At 46.7% G+C, this 20107-nt stretch overlaps 1 protein-coding gene across 9 annotated transcripts in view; it reads left to right on the forward strand.

Moving 5' to 3' along the window:
- LOC142924292 (TBC1 domain family member 14-like) overlaps nucleotides 1–18024 on the forward strand; it is a 37252-nt gene extending 19228 nt beyond the window's left edge. For all 9 annotated transcript variants that reach the window (XM_076066414.1, XM_076066415.1, XM_076066411.1 and 6 more), the window contains 11 exons: nucleotides 1393–1520; nucleotides 2702–2784; nucleotides 4078–4195; nucleotides 5832–5938; nucleotides 6440–6520; nucleotides 9990–10102; nucleotides 12184–12255; nucleotides 12918–13046; nucleotides 13956–14065; nucleotides 14340–14598; nucleotides 15191–18024. In XM_076066414.1, coding sequence (XP_075922529.1) covers nucleotides 1393–1520; nucleotides 2702–2784; nucleotides 4078–4195; nucleotides 5832–5938; nucleotides 6440–6520; nucleotides 9990–10102; nucleotides 12184–12255; nucleotides 12918–13046; nucleotides 13956–14065; nucleotides 14340–14598; nucleotides 15191–15268 — 1278 coding nt within the window. In that variant the 3' untranslated portion in view covers nucleotides 15269–18024. The remainder of the gene's footprint in view (nucleotides 1–1392; nucleotides 1521–2701; nucleotides 2785–4077; nucleotides 4196–5831; nucleotides 5939–6439; nucleotides 6521–9989; nucleotides 10103–12183; nucleotides 12256–12917; nucleotides 13047–13955; nucleotides 14066–14339; nucleotides 14599–15190) is intronic.
- Nucleotides 18025–20107: the final 2083 nt, after the last annotated feature.

The following is a 20107-nucleotide window of genomic DNA, read 5'->3' on the forward strand; positions in this document are numbered from 1 at the left end:
CGCTACCTACTGTGAAAACTTGGCAGGACCCTCCACAAAAAGTAATGAGACTCAGTGAGGCTTTCCTGGGTAAATAAGTTTAATAATAAAAGTACAATAATGGAATATTTTGCCTATTATGATTTTTTTTATAAAGTCTTGCAAACATATGTGTAGCCCAACGGACTTTTACCTGGCTCTCAGTGCTGCCAATGTAATTGAGCTCCATCCAAGGCTTATTTTAGAGTTCGGTCACACGTTGACCGAATGAAATATACATTTGCATGCTAACTCCGAATGGCAAGCGAGGTTAGTTTTGTTAAGTTAGCTCGTGAGATGAATATTAAAGAAAAGTCACCACATTTGCCATCACAGTCGAACTCCATGAATCCTCGGTGATGTGGGGGAACTGCTCATAGATCCTGTAACCGCGGCGACCACGGATTACCCCGAAATCTGCGCCGGAAAGATTAGCCGTGTGCCACAGATTGGAGGAGCTTTTAGTTTCCGCATTGTCAGTCTCTCTGTCTCCGTTTGTTTCTCTCGGTTGTGGACTGGACAGTATGAAAATGTTGAGTTCGACTATAATGACAACATACAAATGTGGCTTAAGAAAGCATTGCCTGTACAAAAGAGACCACAGCACACTTACATGATGGCAACACCTTTACACACAGCAGAGCAGAGCTCCAAAAACTTTGCCAATGCAGCCATTACGTAAAGCAGGCCAATCGCACAGAGCAGTGGCTTCCAACGGTTCTGCTCCCATGGACACAGTCGGCCCTTCAAACCGTGTTGGCGGACCACTGTGCAGTGGGTGGTAAATTGGTTTATAGTGATAGAAGTCTTGTCTGCAAGAGTTCCGCAAACCACTTCCTACGGTGCTACGGAGCACCCCAGTGGTCCTTGTTCCACAGCTTGGGAGCCACTGCCAACAATATGATTACCAACCGTGCTCCTAATGATTAATGACTGCAATATCTATCGTGTGACACGGAGTAAATACAGCGATGTGTCAAATACAGAGGATATAATTTTGTCAACATCCAATCTCTGCCATGTCAGTTGCATGATACAACCTGTGGAGTCAAAACAGCACCAATGCTACCATGCTCTTGCTATTCACTGCATGGTGAGAGAGGAAGCGAGGGAGGAGGGAACAAGCAAGTGAGAGAGACTAAGAGAAGGAGGTAGAGGGTGAGTGAGCGAAGGATGGAGCTAGGGAGCAATTGAGTGAGAGGGTGAGTGCGCGCGCTAGGGAGGGATCGAGTGAGCGAAGGATAGAGGGAGGGAGCGAGTGAGTGAGAGGGCGAGTAAGTGAAAGATGGAGCTAGGGAGCGAGTGAGCGAGAGGGCGTGTGAGCGAGGAGGGAGGTGTGGTTGAGGAGCTCACGCCGCCTGCACCGTCCTACAGGAGTACGAGGATCGCGCGCGACGCTCGTCAGCGGTGCTGTCAGGGCCACCACTACCACCGGTGGTGAGGAGGCCCCTGGAGTTCGAGCCCCTGTCCACGACAGCGCTCATCCTGGAAAACCGCCCCGCGTGAGTGCGCGGCTGCCACCGCCGCCGCATCCCAGCAGAACCGCTCTGGGAGACGTAGCCCATGACGTTCACAGCTCTTCGTTAAGCTTACAAAAATAAAGTTTAAAATCACATCTAGGTACTTTGTCATCACGCTGCAGTGATTGCACCGCGTTGATATTTCATGAACGCTTAAGGATGTCGCAGTGGCTGCACTCTAGAGCCATTGTGATGCGTGTGAATGAAGTTTAAAATCCCTGCCGGCCAGCCCTAAGTGTTAATGAGCCAAGAGCTATTTAGATTTTGGTTTGAGTCTCGAGGTAGCAAATGTGATCTCCGAGTCAGAAGCGTGTGGTTACAAATTCAGAACACCAATTTCATCATGGGCTTTAGTTTGGATTGTTCCCTTTCATTATTCCTGCATGACACCATCCTCAGCTTGGTAGCTCGTGAGGGACGAAGGGTTCGCAGAGACCAGACCTTGCATCTGTGCATCTCTGACAGCGGCCAGCATGGGCCCAAGTGCCCATGCACACCCTTTTCGCTTGTGTGATATCTCTGAGACTGTTGTCTTGGACTCAGCCCATTTTTTCCTATGATTTTCTGATTGTGTTGACTTTCCCTTCGTAGCCAAGTGCAGTTTGACACCATGGTGGCGAGAGGTTACCTACCGTGCCTGGTATACAGGAGGTCGTGCGTCCCATCCCGACCCTGATGCCTGCTATATATTTGGAGTTTGCATGTCTCTTTCTCTCCCCGTGGTCACGAGTATTTTTCTCCATGTCCTCCAGTTTTTCCCTCCACATTGAAAAACACGCATTTAGAGTATTTGGCTGCTATAAATGTCCACATTATAAGCCACTTCACACCTCCGATTAGCATGGTTGGCTACATACGGTGCGAAGAAAGCTCAACATACACACATACATACATGGTTGAGCTCTCATTTGTGACCAGGTTGCTTCTAAAAAAGAGCTGTATTGCTCACTAGGCCGTGCCTGGTAAAATAAATAATATAAAAGTTTAGTTTTACTTCCATCATGGGTGTATTCCCCCAATCATTCCCGTCATTAGTGTTGTCAGCGACGATGATAAATGCGGTCATGACTCGTGATTAAAGCTCCCGAATGCGGTGTGGCATGATTGTGCGCCGCGTTCCTTGATGCTGTGTTGGGGGCTGCCACATGCGTGTCTATCCTCAGTCACCTCCCCGCCAAGCCCCCGGACGAGGCAGAGAGACACCAGCAGCTGTACGATGAGATGGTGCTGCAGGCCAAGAAGAGAGGTGGGGCGTACATTGGAACTCGTGAACCTCTTGGTTGTGTATAACATTTTTTCCATTTTGATTCCATTCATGTATACAGTAATTCCTCATTTGATGCGGTCGATGCATTTCTGAGAAAAGTGCCTTCATTAAACGAAAAAGCGTTTAGCGAGGAATTACTGTACCGATCACGTATGCACTGTAAATCAGCCTGTAGTAATCACATGGTGGGAGAAATAACTGAGATGAGGGTACGACGCCGCGCACTGTATCATTCCGTTTACTGTATTACACCGCTCAGCTGCGCAGCTCGAGAAAGCAGTTGTCGACCACTCAGAAACCGTGTTATAACGGGCGCATTCGACGTTGTGGGAAAATGTTTCCGAATAGAAGAACTGAGAACGCGTTAAGTGAGAACTTACCATACACCACACAAAGTACACACTCTATTCGGCAAGTCAACATTCACCGGTGGGTTTGGGTTCATGAATTGTGACAAACCGGTGCTACGATGTAGGAGTCGATTCCTAATTGACTGAATTTCAAGATAATACTACTCACTGTCTACAAGGTTCTCCATGGACTCACCCCTCTCCTACCTCCCCCCGCTCATCTCACTACTCCACACACTCTCCCCTACCTCTCCCCTCTCATCTCACTCTACTCCCCTCCTCGCACTCTCCTTCCTCTCCCCTCTCACTCTACTCCCCTCCACACACTCCTACCTCTCCCCTCTCATCTCACTCTACTCCCCTCCACACACTCTCCTACCTCTCCCCTCTCATCTCACTCTACTCCCCTCCACACACTCTCCTACCTCTCCCAACTCATCTCACTCTACTCCCCTCCTCGCACTCTCCTTCCTCTCCCCTCTCACTCTACTCCCCTCCACACACTCTCCTACCTCTCCCAACTCATCTCACTCTACTCCCCTCCACACACTCTCCTACCTCTCCCCTCTCATCTCACTCTACACCTCTCTACAAAATTACTGTTTATGGACTGCATCTGGACATGCAGTTGCATCTCAAGACAGTCAAAAGCTCGGGTTTCCTCCAGGCTCCCCACTTACCTCCACAAATGTACTCATTGTGGAATTGCCCATTCATCCCAAACAAGCTTGAGTCTTTGAGACTCCTTGAGGCTTTCCTCGGTAAATTTGTGCGAATGTGTTTATTGTTTCTGTTCCTTACATGGTAATGTAGAGTGTGTGTGTGTGAAGCAACGGGAAGCTTTCCAGTGGTGCGTCCTTGGAACAGCAGCCGCATGGACTCCTGCTGTGGCTCTCCGGGGCTCGCTGTCGTCCGTGTGCAGAGGTACGAGAAATGCAGAGGCGTAAGAAGCAGCTGAAGGAGCGGTGCAAGCAGGAGGAGAACATCTCCATCTCGGTTGCCGTGTGGAACACGGAAATTCTGCCCCACTGGGACCGCACGTGAGTTCCCATGATACCCTTCCCGCCATGCTGTGATGTTACAGGAAACGGGACCGATCACATGGGTCTGCTCACCGTGACATTGCTGCTCTCACTGCCCCTGTACCGAGGGAACAAGTAGACCTTGGTCGCAGCGATAGCCAGGTCGGCAGATACCTTTATTTTTTGTTAATTAAGCACCTTAGATGTGGTACGTGGTACAATAAAGCCGAGAGGTGTAATATTATAATTACTCAGGTGAGAGTGGAGCGCTGCATATAGTGTGGGTTCAATCCCAATACAGGGTGTATGGGCGTCGACCACGTATTTGAAAAGAGGGATGGTGAAGTGGCACAGGTTCTGGGTTTGGCAGGGGATAAAGGAATTGAGGAGCCTTATTCAGGTCGCCAATTCATTCGGCATGCAGCATGCACTGTGAGTGAAAGAATTAGCTGCAGGAACCCATGCGGTAATATTCAGAACAGGTGCAGGGCTAAATTTCATCAGGAAATTAACCTATGGACTGTGCCAAACCCAGCCCTAGTTTCATATGTATTGGAACCCCCTCTCACGCAATTGAGAGGCGGGATGAGACCACAGCAGCAGGACACCAGCCACTAGCAGCTCTGCCCAACATCCAGCCAGCAGTGGAGAGAGGAGCCGACCACAGAGAACAGCCAAGTTGAATGCTTGGCCATCTGCTCGGGGAGCAGACACGTGAGATGATGAGAAAACGCTTCAGCAGTGGGGCGAGCGCAAAGAGGCCGCCTTGAGCGCCATCCTGTGGGGGAAAGCAGCGGTGCAAGCGGGGCAGCTGAGCACACACAAGCCAATAATCTGCCGTCATTGTCCGACTTGTGCCGTTAAGTCCAATATTGTACTGTTGAGCGTGGTGATTGTGGTACTGTGAATGAGAAGGGGTGCTTGGGGATTTCTGTGTACTGCATCTCAGCATAAGTACACTGTGGTGAGGTGGTTTAATATTGGCCACATAGATTTTGTGATCGTGAGGAATGCCATCTACTGGAGTGCAGAGGTGTGAGGGGATGTCTGATAACAGGGGCGTTAGAAGGCTGAGTGGTCTCACCAACTCCCAGAACCCTGAAGACGAATCACGATCTTTATTTACTATGGAGAAATCTGATGAGCTATGAAGCTCTTTTTCATAGATGTTCAGGGTAAAAAGTGCGAAATCCAACGGGCCTCGCACTACTGTGGCGGAGTGGGAACTTCCCCATATCTGGACAAAGAAGCAAATCAGCCTTAAGGGCCAACGGTGGCCAAGATAGCCTTATCCGAGAGTGCATGAGTCCGGGAATGCGCTTTGACATTGATGCGAGTGGGTACATGTTTGTATGTTACTATTTATAAGATACCGTGTGTGAGACTTGTCGTTCGAAGTTGTGGAAACGTATCGGGTGACTGACCGTTTAAAGATGGTCAATTCTAGTAATGCTTCGCCTCAGGTGAAAGGTTGCCTCGTTCTCACACGACTAAAACCACCATATGAGCACTCGTGACCTGGCGAACCAACAATATCACCGTGACACCGGCAACGGTCTATTATAGTCATAGACTATGTCACACGGTGCCAGCATTACAAACGAAGCGAATGTGAGACGTTGGTGATGTTGACGTGAGAACGTTCTACATTTAGGAGGCAGACCCGGAAAGCCAAGGACCTCTGGTGGCAAGGCATCCCTCCCAGCGTGCGGGGCAGAGTGTGGAGGCTGGCCATCGGCAATGAGCTCAACATCACACACGGTCAGCGGCATGCCGTGCCAGTGCACCGGCATGCCGCATCCTCTGCCGCACTCTCACTGCTGTGGCGGCCACGTGGTTCCACACACCCCCCCCCACCAGTTCCGAACCACTGATGTCAGTATTCTGCACAAATATAACTGAGAGAGCAACAGAGACTTGCGGGTCGGAGCTCTGTTATTATTGCCGATGGAGAGAAGTGCGGGACTGGCCTGTGAGGCATCGCCGTGTGAATAAGGATGGAACAATGCAATGATTTAGAAACATGCTTTTAAAGTATTTGGCCGGTATAAATTTGCACATGATAAGCCACTTTGTTGAGCGATCATTTGTGGCCAGGCTGCTGCTGAAAGAGAGCTATATAGCTGAGCGAGCCTTTTATATTGATACAATATAAATAGTTTATTTACTTTAAAATATAAATTTTCAATCTGCCGATATGTGAATCGAGAGCTCACTCTTGACGGATCTCTAAAAATCACGTGTCCTCTCCGCTCGTTTCAGAGCTGTACGAGATCTTCCTTTCTCGAGCAGAAGAACGGTGGAAAAGCTTCAGTGAGACGAGCTCCAACGTTGAAGCTGAAGGTAACCGTAGAATTCACCATGAGGCCATTGGAAATCTCAGCCTTGCTGGCACTCCTAACACAGGGAGTTGGGAGTTTTCCCTCTCACCCAATGCATTGAGAGAGGCCAGGATTAGGGTTTGTTTTAGTGGTCCCAGGTTATTTAGTTTATGATTTACATTGGTGGCAAAATACAGTCCAGCCGATTACAGGGCATGGACCCGAACATGGACGTAATCGCCACCAAAGTAGTGCATTACTGATTGTTTTTTTCGGTAAAGTCACGTATGTAGAAATACAATAAAATTATATTAAAACAAAAAACAATCACGACGTTTCGATCACAACGCAAGCGATCTTCATCAGGTGTCAAGAACAAATCACGGAGGTAAATACAACAAAAAGATGAGAGACGAGAATTCAACAAACCTGAAAAAACATGTGAAGCACATCCAGTCAGGCCAACAACACAGTTAGACACTTCCTGGCGGACCACGAATTCAGAAGAGTGTTAAATTTCGTGTTCAACCTTTGGATTGCACATACCAGCATAGATAGAATGAAAAATACGAGGTACACGGTCAGTAGAAATACATAAACAAGTCCACCAAGAGGTAAGGAGGGAGGAAAGACGGACAGGGAGGCAGAGAGAGAGAGAGGGGGGGGCCGGAGGGATGAACAGAAGCTTAAATAGGAAATACGGTTGGAGGGCGGGAGGGGCCAGAGCGAGAGCGGCAGCTCAAACACGCACATCTTACACGTACAAAACGGCAGCTCAAAAAATGACCACCTCTTGTAACTACAAAACGGCAGCTCAAAAAAGGGCACATCTTACACATAATTACAACGGTAACTTCCCCGTAGAAGTGTGATAATATCAGTTTGCTTCTGAGGTTGCATTAAAGAAGCTAAACTTACTCTACCAATTCAGCTCTTAGCTTTGTTCTGGATGCTCCCTTCAGTACCCACCATTGTGACAATTACATTGGTTCAACTTGAAACTCTCTCTGCTCATATAAGCATCCCACTGGGCTTTGTTTATTTTAAAGGTCCTCTTGGATAAATCTGATCAATACTAGATGGATCAGTTGACCCCGAAAGAATATAAACTAAGCCGAAGAAGCTCCTCTGACTTCCTCTTAGAAACCCCCCAGGTTCGATTCGGTCTGCAGAAAAAATGTCTTTCTCGGTGGCTGCTCCCTCGCTGTGGAATCGCTTTCACGTTAGCTTTGGGAATTAATTTGTTGATGACCTTGAGACAGCTACGTTCACTCTTGAAACTCAAGTTCCTTGATAGGTGTAGCCGTCGTAAATAATTGTCAGAGATGTTTGAGCTGGAGCTTATTTGGAGCATAAAATTCCGGTTGCTCATTGTGTTTATTTGTTAGTGACAATTTTTTTTCCTTTTATTTTTGTTCACAAAAGAATGTAGTCTTGTTATTTAGTTTTTTCAATGGTTCCCACTTCCTTTAACATATAAAGCACATGCATGAATACTCACTGTTTGTATCATGACCTATGTAACCATGATTGTAAATCAGATCCGTACTGTGGTCGTAAAATTTGTGGGAGGTCCCCTTTTATGCCCCTTGCCCATTGAGGGGTGTGGCTGCGAGGGATTGTAGACCAATCAAATGCTAATTTTTATGTTAATTTCTTTGTCAGGACACCTTGTTTGCTCGCACACAGCTTAAAGGTCCGCGGTCTGAGCGTGATTGTGTTTCGCTAAATTCTCCTGTTTGATTTTTACTAGGTGCCTCGGTGAATGTATATGCTCTGACTTTAACATAGCTATTTCTGTGACCAGTTACAAGCTAATCACTCAGCTATTTCAATGCTAAATTCTATGCTAATTCCTTTGTCAAGAGGTGCCTCTGCAGATGTGTATACTTTAACTTAGCTATTTCAATGCTAAATTCTATGCTAATTCTTTGTCAAGGGGTGCCTTTGCGGATGTGTATGCTTTAACTTTAACATAGCCATTTCTGTGACCAGTCACAAGCTAATCACTCAGCCATTTCAATGCTAAATTATATGCTAATTCCTTTGTCAAGGCACTTTGTTTCTTCTCACACAGCTTAAAGGTCGTGATCTGAGCGTGGCTTTTTTCACTCCAGCGCTGTCCTCCAGACAGTCTCGTCCCTTCACCTGATGAAGGCCGCTTGTGTTGTGGCCGAAACATCGCGATTTTTGTTATTTTATTTTTTTACCTACGTGACTTTACCCACTAGAACCAAAGAGTATGGATCCTTGCAGTCACGGAAGCTTTAAATCTAGAACTCCTTCACTTGTTCGATTTGTGGCTCTGAAACATAAACAATAAAATAAATCTAAAAAAATAATCACAACCACAATGCCGGTACCCCGGGGTACCATAGTACACCGGCTCTCGCATAATGTCCGTGATGCAGTCATTTTTAGTCTGTTGATGGTCGGCGATGCGGCAATCGACTCATCTCGATGAGCTGTACACGATGCGCTATTCAAAGTTTAATTTTTTTTATTTCGGATTTATTGGTACCCCAGTCGTGGAGTTAAGTACACCCTTGGAAAAAATAGTTTCCCAGAAATAAAATATTTAATTGCCTCATCCATTTTGTATTATTTGGTACCCTGGGGTTTCGCCATAAGGATCAATTATCCCCTCCACTCACAGGCGTCGCCTCCTAATGATAGAGGCACCAGTGGCTGCATTTCCACGTGTTTGGTCCACAGCATGACATGTTTGTCAACATTCTATTAACATTTGGAAAAAAATATACAAAAAACTGTACTTTTGGAAAAACGCAGTCAGTGCCACATATAAACCTGTAAATTAAACTTGAGATAATTTAAAATGTGAGTGTTAATGGACGAGACAGACAAAATGCAAATTAGGAGGGTGGCAAGGTAGTGCCTTGGTAACGCTCGTGCCACACAGCAAGAAGGGCCTGGGTTCAATTCCTAACCCAGGCTGCCTTCTGTGTACACTCTGTACATTCTCCCCCTGCTCTAAATTGATTTCCTCCGGTTTCTCCAGTTTCCTACAATAGCTAAAACATGCTGAAACGTTACCTGAAAATTACTCGAGGGAGTAGACATGGTGACATCGCCCCCTGGAGTTGAGACTTGCTAAGACTTTCCTGGGTAAACAAGCGTCACATCACCCTTTCCTGTTCCGAGACGTCTGCAATTTGCAGGGTGGGGTCCCGTTCACCGCTGAATCTAGGAACATGCAAGCGGTTAGCGTAAATTTTATTTAGAGAGGCATGTTGCCGTTGTTTTTTAAGACATTGTGCTGACCGTAGAGGACTGCAGCGACATGACCGCACTCTACGATAGCTGGCGCCAAACTGCCACACGCCCTCCCGCATGGCATTGTGGGAGCCTCGGTACCGATAAAGTTATTTTATTTTAGTTTTCCTTCCGGTTCCGTTCCAATGACGTACGTGTCCATGAAGATGTTATTTCAATGGAAGGCATTGACGCACTGTTCTGCGGGGGTGGTGCAGAGGCTGTTGTTGCTGTTGTTGCTGCCACGGCGGAGGCCGACCGAGAGGCGAGCCTGGAGCTCATCAAACTCGACATCTCGCGCACCTTCCCCACGCTCTGCATCTTCCAGAAGGTGCGTTTCCTCCTCAGGCCGCCCCCAACGCCCGATAAAATAAGCGATTGCCTTCTGGAAACAATAGCCGCGCACAGGCATGGAGAATCTCAACCGCTGCCTTAGGTTTTAGCGACATTTTAACTACTGTCTCCACCTGCACACTATTGGTCAACTGTGTTCAACTTTTGTCGCCGGGACGAGAATGTCTGGTTGTTTGACCGCTCAGCTAGCACTGTTGTCCGCAGCCGTTGGTGGCGTCCCTACTGAGCAGGGAACGCGCAGTTTTGGCTCTGCCAGATGTTGTCTCGTGGCGGTCAACAGAAAGCATTTGCTGGTCCACAAGGAAGCACGAAGTTTTATATGAATAAAAAAACTGAGCCTCAAAAAGTTGCATGCGCATCACAGTACTCAGCCCTTCGAGAATCAGTGTAGTTGTGTTTTCCTCGGTAAGAACACTGCAGTTTGACACGTAGTTTGTCATTGCAAAATTTACCGTGACTCGTGACCTCTGTGTAACCCGGAGTATCTCCTACGTTTCCTCGTATGAGAAAAGCAACTCAGCATTTTATCTCAACGGCTCACTTTGGATAGTTCACGCTCCGAGCTGTAAGCACCAAAACGTTGCCCATCTCAGATGTTGCGTTCTCAGAAAATAGCCGCAATCGGCAAATCCGCAAACTCAAAGGCACATGGGAAATATCGGGTTTGGTTCACGTTTCTTTATACAACTTCGCTGCTTTTACTTTATGTTCCTTATGTTAACCCAAACATGAAAAGGGAAGTATTTTAATGTAAAATATAATTAATATTTTCTATATTGTTAAATACAACTGATACGGTCAATGTATAGAATGAAAATATTTAATATAGTGTACCGAACTGTACTGTACATGTAAAAGTAAACCTGAAAATAAGGTTAATGACATGTACTGTCCAGTAAATATTATACAGTTTAAAAACAAACAAACTACGAAGATTCACTACCACTTAATTTTATTTTAGGGGCCCATTGCAAAACAATAAGAGCACTGATAAATAAACAAAAATCGTGTATCTGAACCTCACTGCCTCACTGGAGGATGCTGGGAGCACGTGAAGTGGTACCCGCGATGCGCCGCTTGGGAGACAAGACGGAGATGAGACGGCGCGTGTGTTCCTCCGCAGCAGCATAATTGCAAGCAGTACAGTTACGATGCAAACAAGAATATTGCGGTTAACTGCGAATGGTCGAGGCAAAGGGGTGCGATTGGCAAACCTGTATCTCAATCGATTTTGCGTGAATAGTCAAATCCGCTTTGGGGAAACCTCGATGGCCAAGGTTTCGGTGTAGTAACTACAAGGTTAAACCACAGTCAGGTGTTCAGCTCACTAGCCACTATGGCATTCATCTGATTAGCGGAGAGACGCACGGCATATTTATAGAAATCTCTTCTTTGCTTCCAGTAAACACCGTTGAGCCGTTTATGTTGTTGGGGTTACTGCAGGACATGCGATTTCTCCTCGGAACTTAATAGTTGGAAACCCTCACACAGAAGAGTTTATCGCAACCCAAAATCCTAACCCAGGAGTTGGCAACGAAAATAATAATACCCATATTGTTCGAATTCTGTAAACTCAATATTTTAAGAGCCGCCAATGCATGTGAATAGGAGACAGTCCTTAATAAATAACGTCAAGAAGCAGTACTTAAAGAGCCGCATGCGGCTCCGGAGCCGCAGGTTGCCGACCCCCTGCCCTCACCTGAATCCTAACCAACTCATTGCACCCAGGATAATTGCACCTCTGATGAGGCAGTCTTTAAACCGTGACATAATTTGCCTCGTTTTGTTACAGAAGTGTTAGGTGTGTGGTTTCCCAAATATTAAGACTACGGGGGTTTACCTCCAGCAGCTCACGCGCGTTTCACAAACTGAGAAGAGTTAGAAAGTCAAACGTGGTGGTGTTGATTGAAGGGGTGTCGGTAGTTATTGTGCACCTGCCAGGCGGTGGTCATGGTGGAGAGATCAGAATCGGAATATTTCATAATCAGAATATTAATTTATACTGGAGGAATCCAATGAGCTCTCCAGCAGTTGTTTGTGTGTCCCGTGTTGTTGCAGGGTGGACCCTACCACGACGTACTGCACAGTGTGCTGGGCGCCTACACCTGCTACCGGCCGGACGTGGGCTACGTGAGTTGCCCCGGCCTCGCCGTGTGCTTGGCGGTGTCTTTCCCGAACCCGGACGGAAAATCAACAGCATCGGGTCACGTTCTCTCGCCTTGCCACAATCGCTTCAAATGAGTAAAAATGTGAAATTCCCGTTAAAATTACTCGCATGGCTATTCCCGCCCCCGCCTAGCAAATGAACGCCCATCGCCGAGCCAGGTGTTGAGTCCGCTTGTTCCGCATGTGGAACAGGGGAATCTGCACTCGAATTTGTTTTGTTAGTCGAGAGAGCGCCATATAAATTAAATGTATACATTCACTTCCACGGCCATCAGTAGCTGTCGTGGTCTCTGCCGGGAAGTTGATAGTGGAATTTTTCGTTTTATAAATGGGAATTATCTACGAGGCAGTTACATGCATGTCATCACTTGCTCTCATTTCAACACGAAAACTGATAAGTTCCCGGAAAAAAATCTTGTTGTCTATAGTGTGGATCGCCACATTCTACTAATGTGCTACACCATGCTGCTTATTGTCTAACCTCGAGGTTAATTTGTTGTATTGTTTAGACTAATGCTTTGTGAACTTATGAATTACAGTATTGACTTAAGTGATTAACACATTTTGATGCCCTGTGCTGTAACTGTGCGCTGTAGGACTGTGGTGTAACGCTGCATGTTTTTCAGGTGCAGGGCATGTCCTTCATTGCTGCTGTGCTGCTGCTGAATATGGACACGGCCGATGCCTTCATTGCCTTTGCCAACTTACTGAACCGACCCTGCCAGATGGCCTTTTTCCGCGTTGACCATGGCCTGGTGTGTGCGCTGGAGACTGAAACTAATTCACGGCACATCACCGGGAACAAACGAGAGCTCCCTTTTCTGCGGTTGTCCGCTATTCTAATCGCATGCCGTAATTAATTCTGTAACACCTCTTTATGTAGGCTATTAATAATCACAACTTCTGTAAGATCATAATTGATATTCGGGTCGGTTCGTGCAAGTCAAATTTGTGCCGTGTGCCCTCCTCCACCCGACACGTGAAAAAACGCGTCAATTTATCACTGCTTCAGCAGCACCACTGCATTGTTGGGAGAGTCATCCGCACACGTTGTTACTTGGCTGTGTCGAGTGGAGGAGGGTTTACAACACATTTTGCTTACGCGATCCGACGCAAATATCAATTATGAACCATTATATTGGTCGCGAAAGTCCACCCGTGTTAAACTTCCATAACTTGGCAAGCCATTACAAGGCATTGGCCACTGGTACGTTTAACGGCAGCTATTAACCAGTTGACGCCCTACCTCCGAGCACTGCCAAGGCAGCCGCTTGCACCCAAGGGTCTCTCCCTTTATCTGCTGACCGCGGGCTGACACTCCCCTGCCGGCGACTTGTGAGAGCAGGCGATCGGCTACGGGTGGTGATGTGTCGGTCGGTAGCTGTGGGAACTCAGAACTCCCTCACGCTGATACCAAGGCAGACCATATACATGCAAGGTCCTGCCACTTGGTCTCGGTGTGTCGAGCAGACATGCGCGCTTACACACACGTGCACAGTGCGCGTCCCTCAGTGCGGCCTTTGCTGTTTCTTGCGATGAAAGTAATTTGAATTTGCCAGTTAGTGGAAGTATGAATTGAGGTAGAGATACTGGGGGTGTGTAAGAATTGTGCACAGCCTGCAGAAAAGACATTTCCCTGATTGACTTGTGCGCGTCTGTTGCAGATGCTCGCTTACTTTGCAGCCTTTGAAGTTTTCTTTGAAGAAACCCTCCCACAGCTCTTTTCACATTTCAAGAAGAACAATTTGACTCCAGATATTTATTTGATCGACTGGTATGAATACAAACGCAGCATCACTACACTCTTAAATATATATGTATATGTAAATGTAAAAATAAGGAGAGTGGCTTTCCACTCGGTCATGCTAGGTGTGGTGCTCATGACCCTTTTACAACCCTCTGTGTACATTCCTGTGGTGGGGGTGCACCTGTTCAGAGTAAAGCTGCTGTTGACTTCCCGCAGAGTAGTACTCCTTCTTGATGTCGCTGCTGACAGGGCTCGGTGTGGATGTTCCTGCACTGCCCTCTCCGCCGCGTGATGCGTGCAGGATCTTCACCCTCTACAGCAAGTCGCTGCCCCTGGACGTTGCGTGCCGCGTCTGGGACATCTTCTGCCGTGATGGCGAGGAGTTCCTATTCCGCACGGCGCTCGCCATCCTGCACCTGTACGACGACGTGCTGCTGCACATGGACTTCATCCACATGGCCCAGCTGCTGACTCGCCTCCCCGAGGACCTGCAGGCCAGCGAGCTCTTCTCTTCCATCTCGGCCATCCAGCTGCAGAGCCGCAACAAGAAGTGGAGCCAGGTACAGGGGCCGCCCTCTGCGCCACACCGCAGAGTGTCCGTTACACTCGGGCCCCGCCAAGAACCTCGCGTGAGCGACACGCGTTCCTTGCACGAGGTCTAACGCGGGCGGTGTCGCGGCCTCATGGTAGCGCAATCACCGATCGTTGCAGAGGTTCACGGTTCTAATTCGTCAACCGCCACAATTACTACTGCGCTGGGTGTATTAACGGTAATGATATGACGCGTCGTCGGCTTCACAGTGGAAGTTACAGATCCGGCGACGTCATACACAAGAGTAGGGCATTGTGTGCCGGCGTCATCGGCCAAATTTGAAACATTTTCCACAAACTACTCAATTGGGGTTATCCTCGGCTGTGTATGTACGTTGCACTTCTTTTGCAACGTATGTAGCCAACCGTGCTAATTGGAGGTACAATCATCGCCCCCTCCTGCGAAAACTTAGCAGGACCCTCTTGAGGATTTCCTGGGTAAACAAGTGTAGTAATAATAACAAAAACGATCATTTTCTAAGTTGTCCTTGGGAAGTGGCGCACATTTCACGAGTGTTGATGGGGGGGCGGGTGGTGGTGGTTTGTGTTTGGCGAGGGCAGGTACTCGCCACCCTACTAAGGGACTGCAGGGACTCGGGCAGAAGCAGCAAGGCCAACAGCCCCAGCTTGAGGCACTGAGCCCCCCGGGGCAGCTCCAGCAGCACCTCCCTCGCCGCCCACGCGCCACGATGATCGTCTCCGTGAATGCCGGGAGCCGCATCAGGAATCGTGCCTTGCTGACAACACAGACTGCTGGGTGGGACTTACGACTCGTGAAGGAATGGGTTCACTAATGCTCTCGGCATCGCAGCAGACACCCTTCATCCAAATGAATTCCCGTTAGCAGCTTTTTAAATAAATGTAGAATACTGTACTATCTTGCACTTCTTTTTATTCAGGGAAAATTACTTGTTATTGATCAGGAAGTGTTTGTTTTTCTGTTCTGTTGCTGTTTAAAAGTGTTTTCTCTATTCAAGTTTTGTTCTTTCAGTTTTGTTAGCAATAACCATTTATTTAATGTGGGACCACGGAGACTTTAAAGGGTCATCGCTGCTCCAAGGTCAGGTTTTATGAACTATTTAGGAGCATTAATTATTCACTGAGCTGAGCAAGAAGATCAACTAAGTGAAGAAGCTCAACACATTCATTGATTAATTGTTGGTTGAAAAGGGCAGAATAGCCACATTCAGACAAATCTCAATTGAGAGAAATGCCCCATTTTCCAGCCTTAAATGTTACATTTATTGCAAATTTCAATTGTCCTCCGAGCCCAACGTGGGTTGGAGCTAGGGGTGCAGTTTGCACAAGCATCAAACGACTAGATTTCCAAAACTGTAGAACACAACATTAGATCCTCATTGCGGTTCTCCACCTTGTACAATGCAAATCGCTCCAGCTAATGCGACGCTCAGAGATTGAGGGGTTCGTGGCTTTCATGAAAATCCCTCACGTTGCAGTTGTGCTTTGCATCACAACGTGGCAGAAGGCTCCCCCGTCGTGGTGCGAAGTCACCAGGAGATCACTCGGAGTGCTTTCTGAGGACGAGCGCTCCCAATCAAACCTAGGCCTCCAAGGCGTTAATTTAATTTTAAATGTGGTTTTAATCATAACTCGGTTTATATAATAGGTGTGACATCAATGTGATTGGGTAGAATATTGTGAACTGACCTTATAATGAATGTACCTTAGCGTTTTACATAACATATGCATTTGTTTAGGAAATAATGCAAGGAGTTTTTGTGAGTGGCTTATGTCTTTCCTGATTGCAGTAGAACTTCGTTGGTTTATTCCATACTGGTCACAAATCCTGCTGCCCACAGGGGTCAGCAGACCTGCGGTTCTCCCAGTTGTGCGCAGAGCTCCCAAGATTCGTGAAGCGTTAAAATCTTTGGCGGAAGCGGTAGCAAACCGCAGTCTCTGTGCTGCAGTCGGTTGTCAAGTGCTGGCAACTCCCCCAGGGGGCGCGGCAATGTCTCTCTCCCGCGTGCCTGTCCGAGGCGCAAGGCGAATGGTGGAAATTTAAACTGGTTCATGAAAGTCGGGAGGTTCGCACATTGAATGCAATACTCACCCAAGTGATGACCTGTATTCATCAGATATTTTATTCAAACAGTGGCCTCCTCCATTGAAGGCAATGGGTATGCTGCCACTTCATAGGAATCGTATGGAGAGGAGCAATGTAAAATGAGAATGCCCTTGTTATGCACGATATGAGAATATTAACATAGGTCCTGTCCTTGATACAACATTACTAAACATGGGATATTCCAATGGGTAATTCTTGAGCTAACCCAGGAAATGTGCCTCGATGTTGCAAGCAATTCCCTATGGCCCATGATGCTGCAGATCAGAGGGAACGTCTGTTACTTGACCTGTATCTCCTGCAGAGCTTCGTGGAGGTGAAAGGGGAAATAGGCGGTGACACGGTCACCGCTTGTTGAAAAGCTTCACGGTTCGTATTCCAGCGGCCGCCCTGAGTAATACTGCTGTGTGTTAACCATAACAATACTCAGCGCCGTCTGCTTCACAATCGACGTTCAAGATACCGTGAAGTATCCCGCAAGAGTAGGCCAGTGTGCCGGTGTTGTGGTCCAATTTTTTTATTTAGCTGCAAATTACTCAATTAGAATATACATGGCGATCATGATGCCCTATTTGCAGGACCATCCTGAACAGTCTTGCCAGTGATGCTTTCTTTGGTAAATAAGCGTAATGATGACTAAGTGGGTGAAGGTGATGCTGCACCCAGACAACGCCGTTAGTCGGCATAGCCCGCTGTGTTTGCGTATCGTGCCTGATGCTCGTGGCTCTGTGGATCCCCGTGGCGATCAGACTCAACCTGTGGAATTTCTCTTTTCTGTCAATTTGGTCATCCACAACAGCACCCTATCTCTGTGGATAAGACGCATTCTGCCGTGCTTTTGCCTAAGCCACTTTTGTCATCGGCTGAAGAACAAACGGATACCCACTATAATCTTGATTGCTAAACCTGTTTAAATGCAACTGTATATCAAGATGCTGGGCGACGTTAAATGTTGTGCCGTACCAATACTTGCATGTGCAATACCCTGCAGAAAAAGCAATTATTTATAGTTCTCACCTGTACCCAATTTCAAATGGTGGACGTCTCTGTGTTACAATAATATAGGTACCTTTTCAGTTTTTTTAGGACCGCTGTGAACTAAATGCAATGCGGTATACGTTTGTACAATTGCAATGGTGTATATAATCAGTAAATTAAAAATATGGTCGGATTGTATAATTGTTCCAGTTGGTGTGTGAGTTGGCATGGTACACATGTAAGCATTTTAACGTGTGCATTGCTGAATATTGCTGAAGGAAACCACACCCAGGGGTGGGCACTGGGTTTAATAAAGTGGTATGATGACAAGGAGGCACGCTGTGTACACATTGATTCTTCGGGTTACCGATGAAGGGTCTCGACCGACTGAAAACCTGACTACTGTCCGCAACAAATATGGACATGAGCATCAATGACTTGTAAATAATTATAACCAATGGTAATTTAAAAAATCTCTGAACTTAACATAAGGCAGTAAAAGTGATAATGTATAAATGAACAAAAAAAGTCGCCTATAACACTGACCAAAACTCCAAAAGGAATTGCCTGTTGGAGGGATACTGCTGGAAATCAACCCACGAGTGTCTGGGACAAGTATTATAGTGTTCTTTGGGTCTTTCGGTAAAGTCATGTAGATAGAATAAATAATGAAAATAAAGTGAATAAAAAAATATCACGACGTTTCGATCGCAACAAGCAATCAATGAGAAAAAAGAGGGGAAAAGCTGCTGAGGCAGGCTGTTATAAAGTTTTGAAATGGGTGTAGCCCAAGGGTCACAAACGAAGTGGGTGGGGCTAGTGATAAAGTGTGAGAGATTAGCATGCCAATGTAAACGGCGGCTGTGTTAGTGTGAACCTGTTAATGTAAAATCAGAGAGTCGAAAATAACTGCTACCATCGGAAGGTAGGATGGAAACATCACAGCCAATTATGACTTAAACTGGTTAATAACGTCCTTCAAATGATTGCTCAGTTTGTACCCATCTTCTAGGTTGAAATTGTCTATATATCTGGATGGCTTCATGAACGAATCTTTGTTGATAGCCAGTGGGTTTGCAGAGTACCTTCGTCTTGGAGAAATCAATTTCTTGTGAGCCCACCGCATTAAAACAATGATCAGCGACGGCTGAGGTATTGGTCCTACCGTGTTTCAGATCTGCCTTATGTTCACGAACACGGTCCGAGACATGTCGCATAGTTTCCCCAATGTAACTACTGCCGCAGGCACAGCTTAGTTTGTAGACACCTGGGTACTGCATGTCAGGGATCACATCCTTCACAGATGGGATCAGATCACGAATTTTATGTACTGTGTTGTATCGTACCTGGATCTTGTGTTTGCTCATGATTTTGGAAATCTTTTTGGTGACCCCTGTTATGTATGGCAAGGTGATGGTTTTGATTGGGTCCTCAGATGGTTCTTTCCCAACGGTTGGGGTGAAAGCTTTACGGATTATGTAGTCTGAATATCCATTCATCTTGAGGGCTTTGTGTACGTGTTCCAGTTCACTGGCTAGGTGGTGATGGTCGGAAATACAACGAGCTCTATGGTGTAGAGTTTGGATGAGGGAATTCTTCTGGTTTTAGGTAGGCATCTGTATGGGTGGCTTTCCTGTAGACTGTCCCATTGAGCCATCTGGTCTATTTTCGATTAAAACATCCAAGAATGGTAACCTGCCATCCTTTTCTACCTCCATGGTGAATTTTATGGCTGGATGTATGGAATTGATGTGGTTGAAGAATTGGTTCAGAGCTGGTAGGCCATGTGGCCAGATGACGAACGTGTCATCTACGTACCTCTTCCACAAGGACAGACGTAGAGTGGATGCCTGGATGACATGTCTCAAATGTTTCCATAAAAACGTTGGCTTCAACTGGAGATAAGGGAGAACCCATTGGGGTACCTTCAACTTGTTTGTAGAATGTTCCATTCCAGTCCTTGTTGGACCAAATCTTCAATGATTACAAGTGTCAGGCACATGAACTTTGGTAAACAAAGTTACTACATCGAAACTAACGAGCAAGTCACCTGGAGATAGTGAGATGTCCTTAATTAACGATACCAAGTGAGCTAAGTACAGCTGAGGTGGTCTTACCAGTGAATGGTTGTAAGGTCTCAGACAGAAATCGGGCCAGTTTGTAGGTAGGTGAGTCAATGGTGGAGATGGTGGAGACAATAGGACGAAGTGGTGGGCCTTTATGCATGTTTGGTAAGCCATACAATCTGGGTGGTCTAGCAACAGAGGGTTTTAAAGAAAACCTCTTGGTTGGTTCGATTAAAGATGTCGAATCAGTGATGATATTATTGGTTTTCGTAGGTGGTTGGTGGGATCTATTGATTTTGGTATAGCTACCATCATTAAGTAGGTCCTGAATTTTGTTATTGTATGTGGTTT

This window comes from Petromyzon marinus, chromosome 11, assembly GCF_048934315.1.
Source record: "Petromyzon marinus isolate PM22_M1 ecotype Great Lakes invasive population chromosome 11, UKy_Petmar_22M1.pri1.0, whole genome shotgun sequence".
Classification (NCBI taxonomy): domain Eukaryota; kingdom Metazoa; phylum Chordata; class Hyperoartia; order Petromyzontiformes; family Petromyzontidae; genus Petromyzon; species Petromyzon marinus.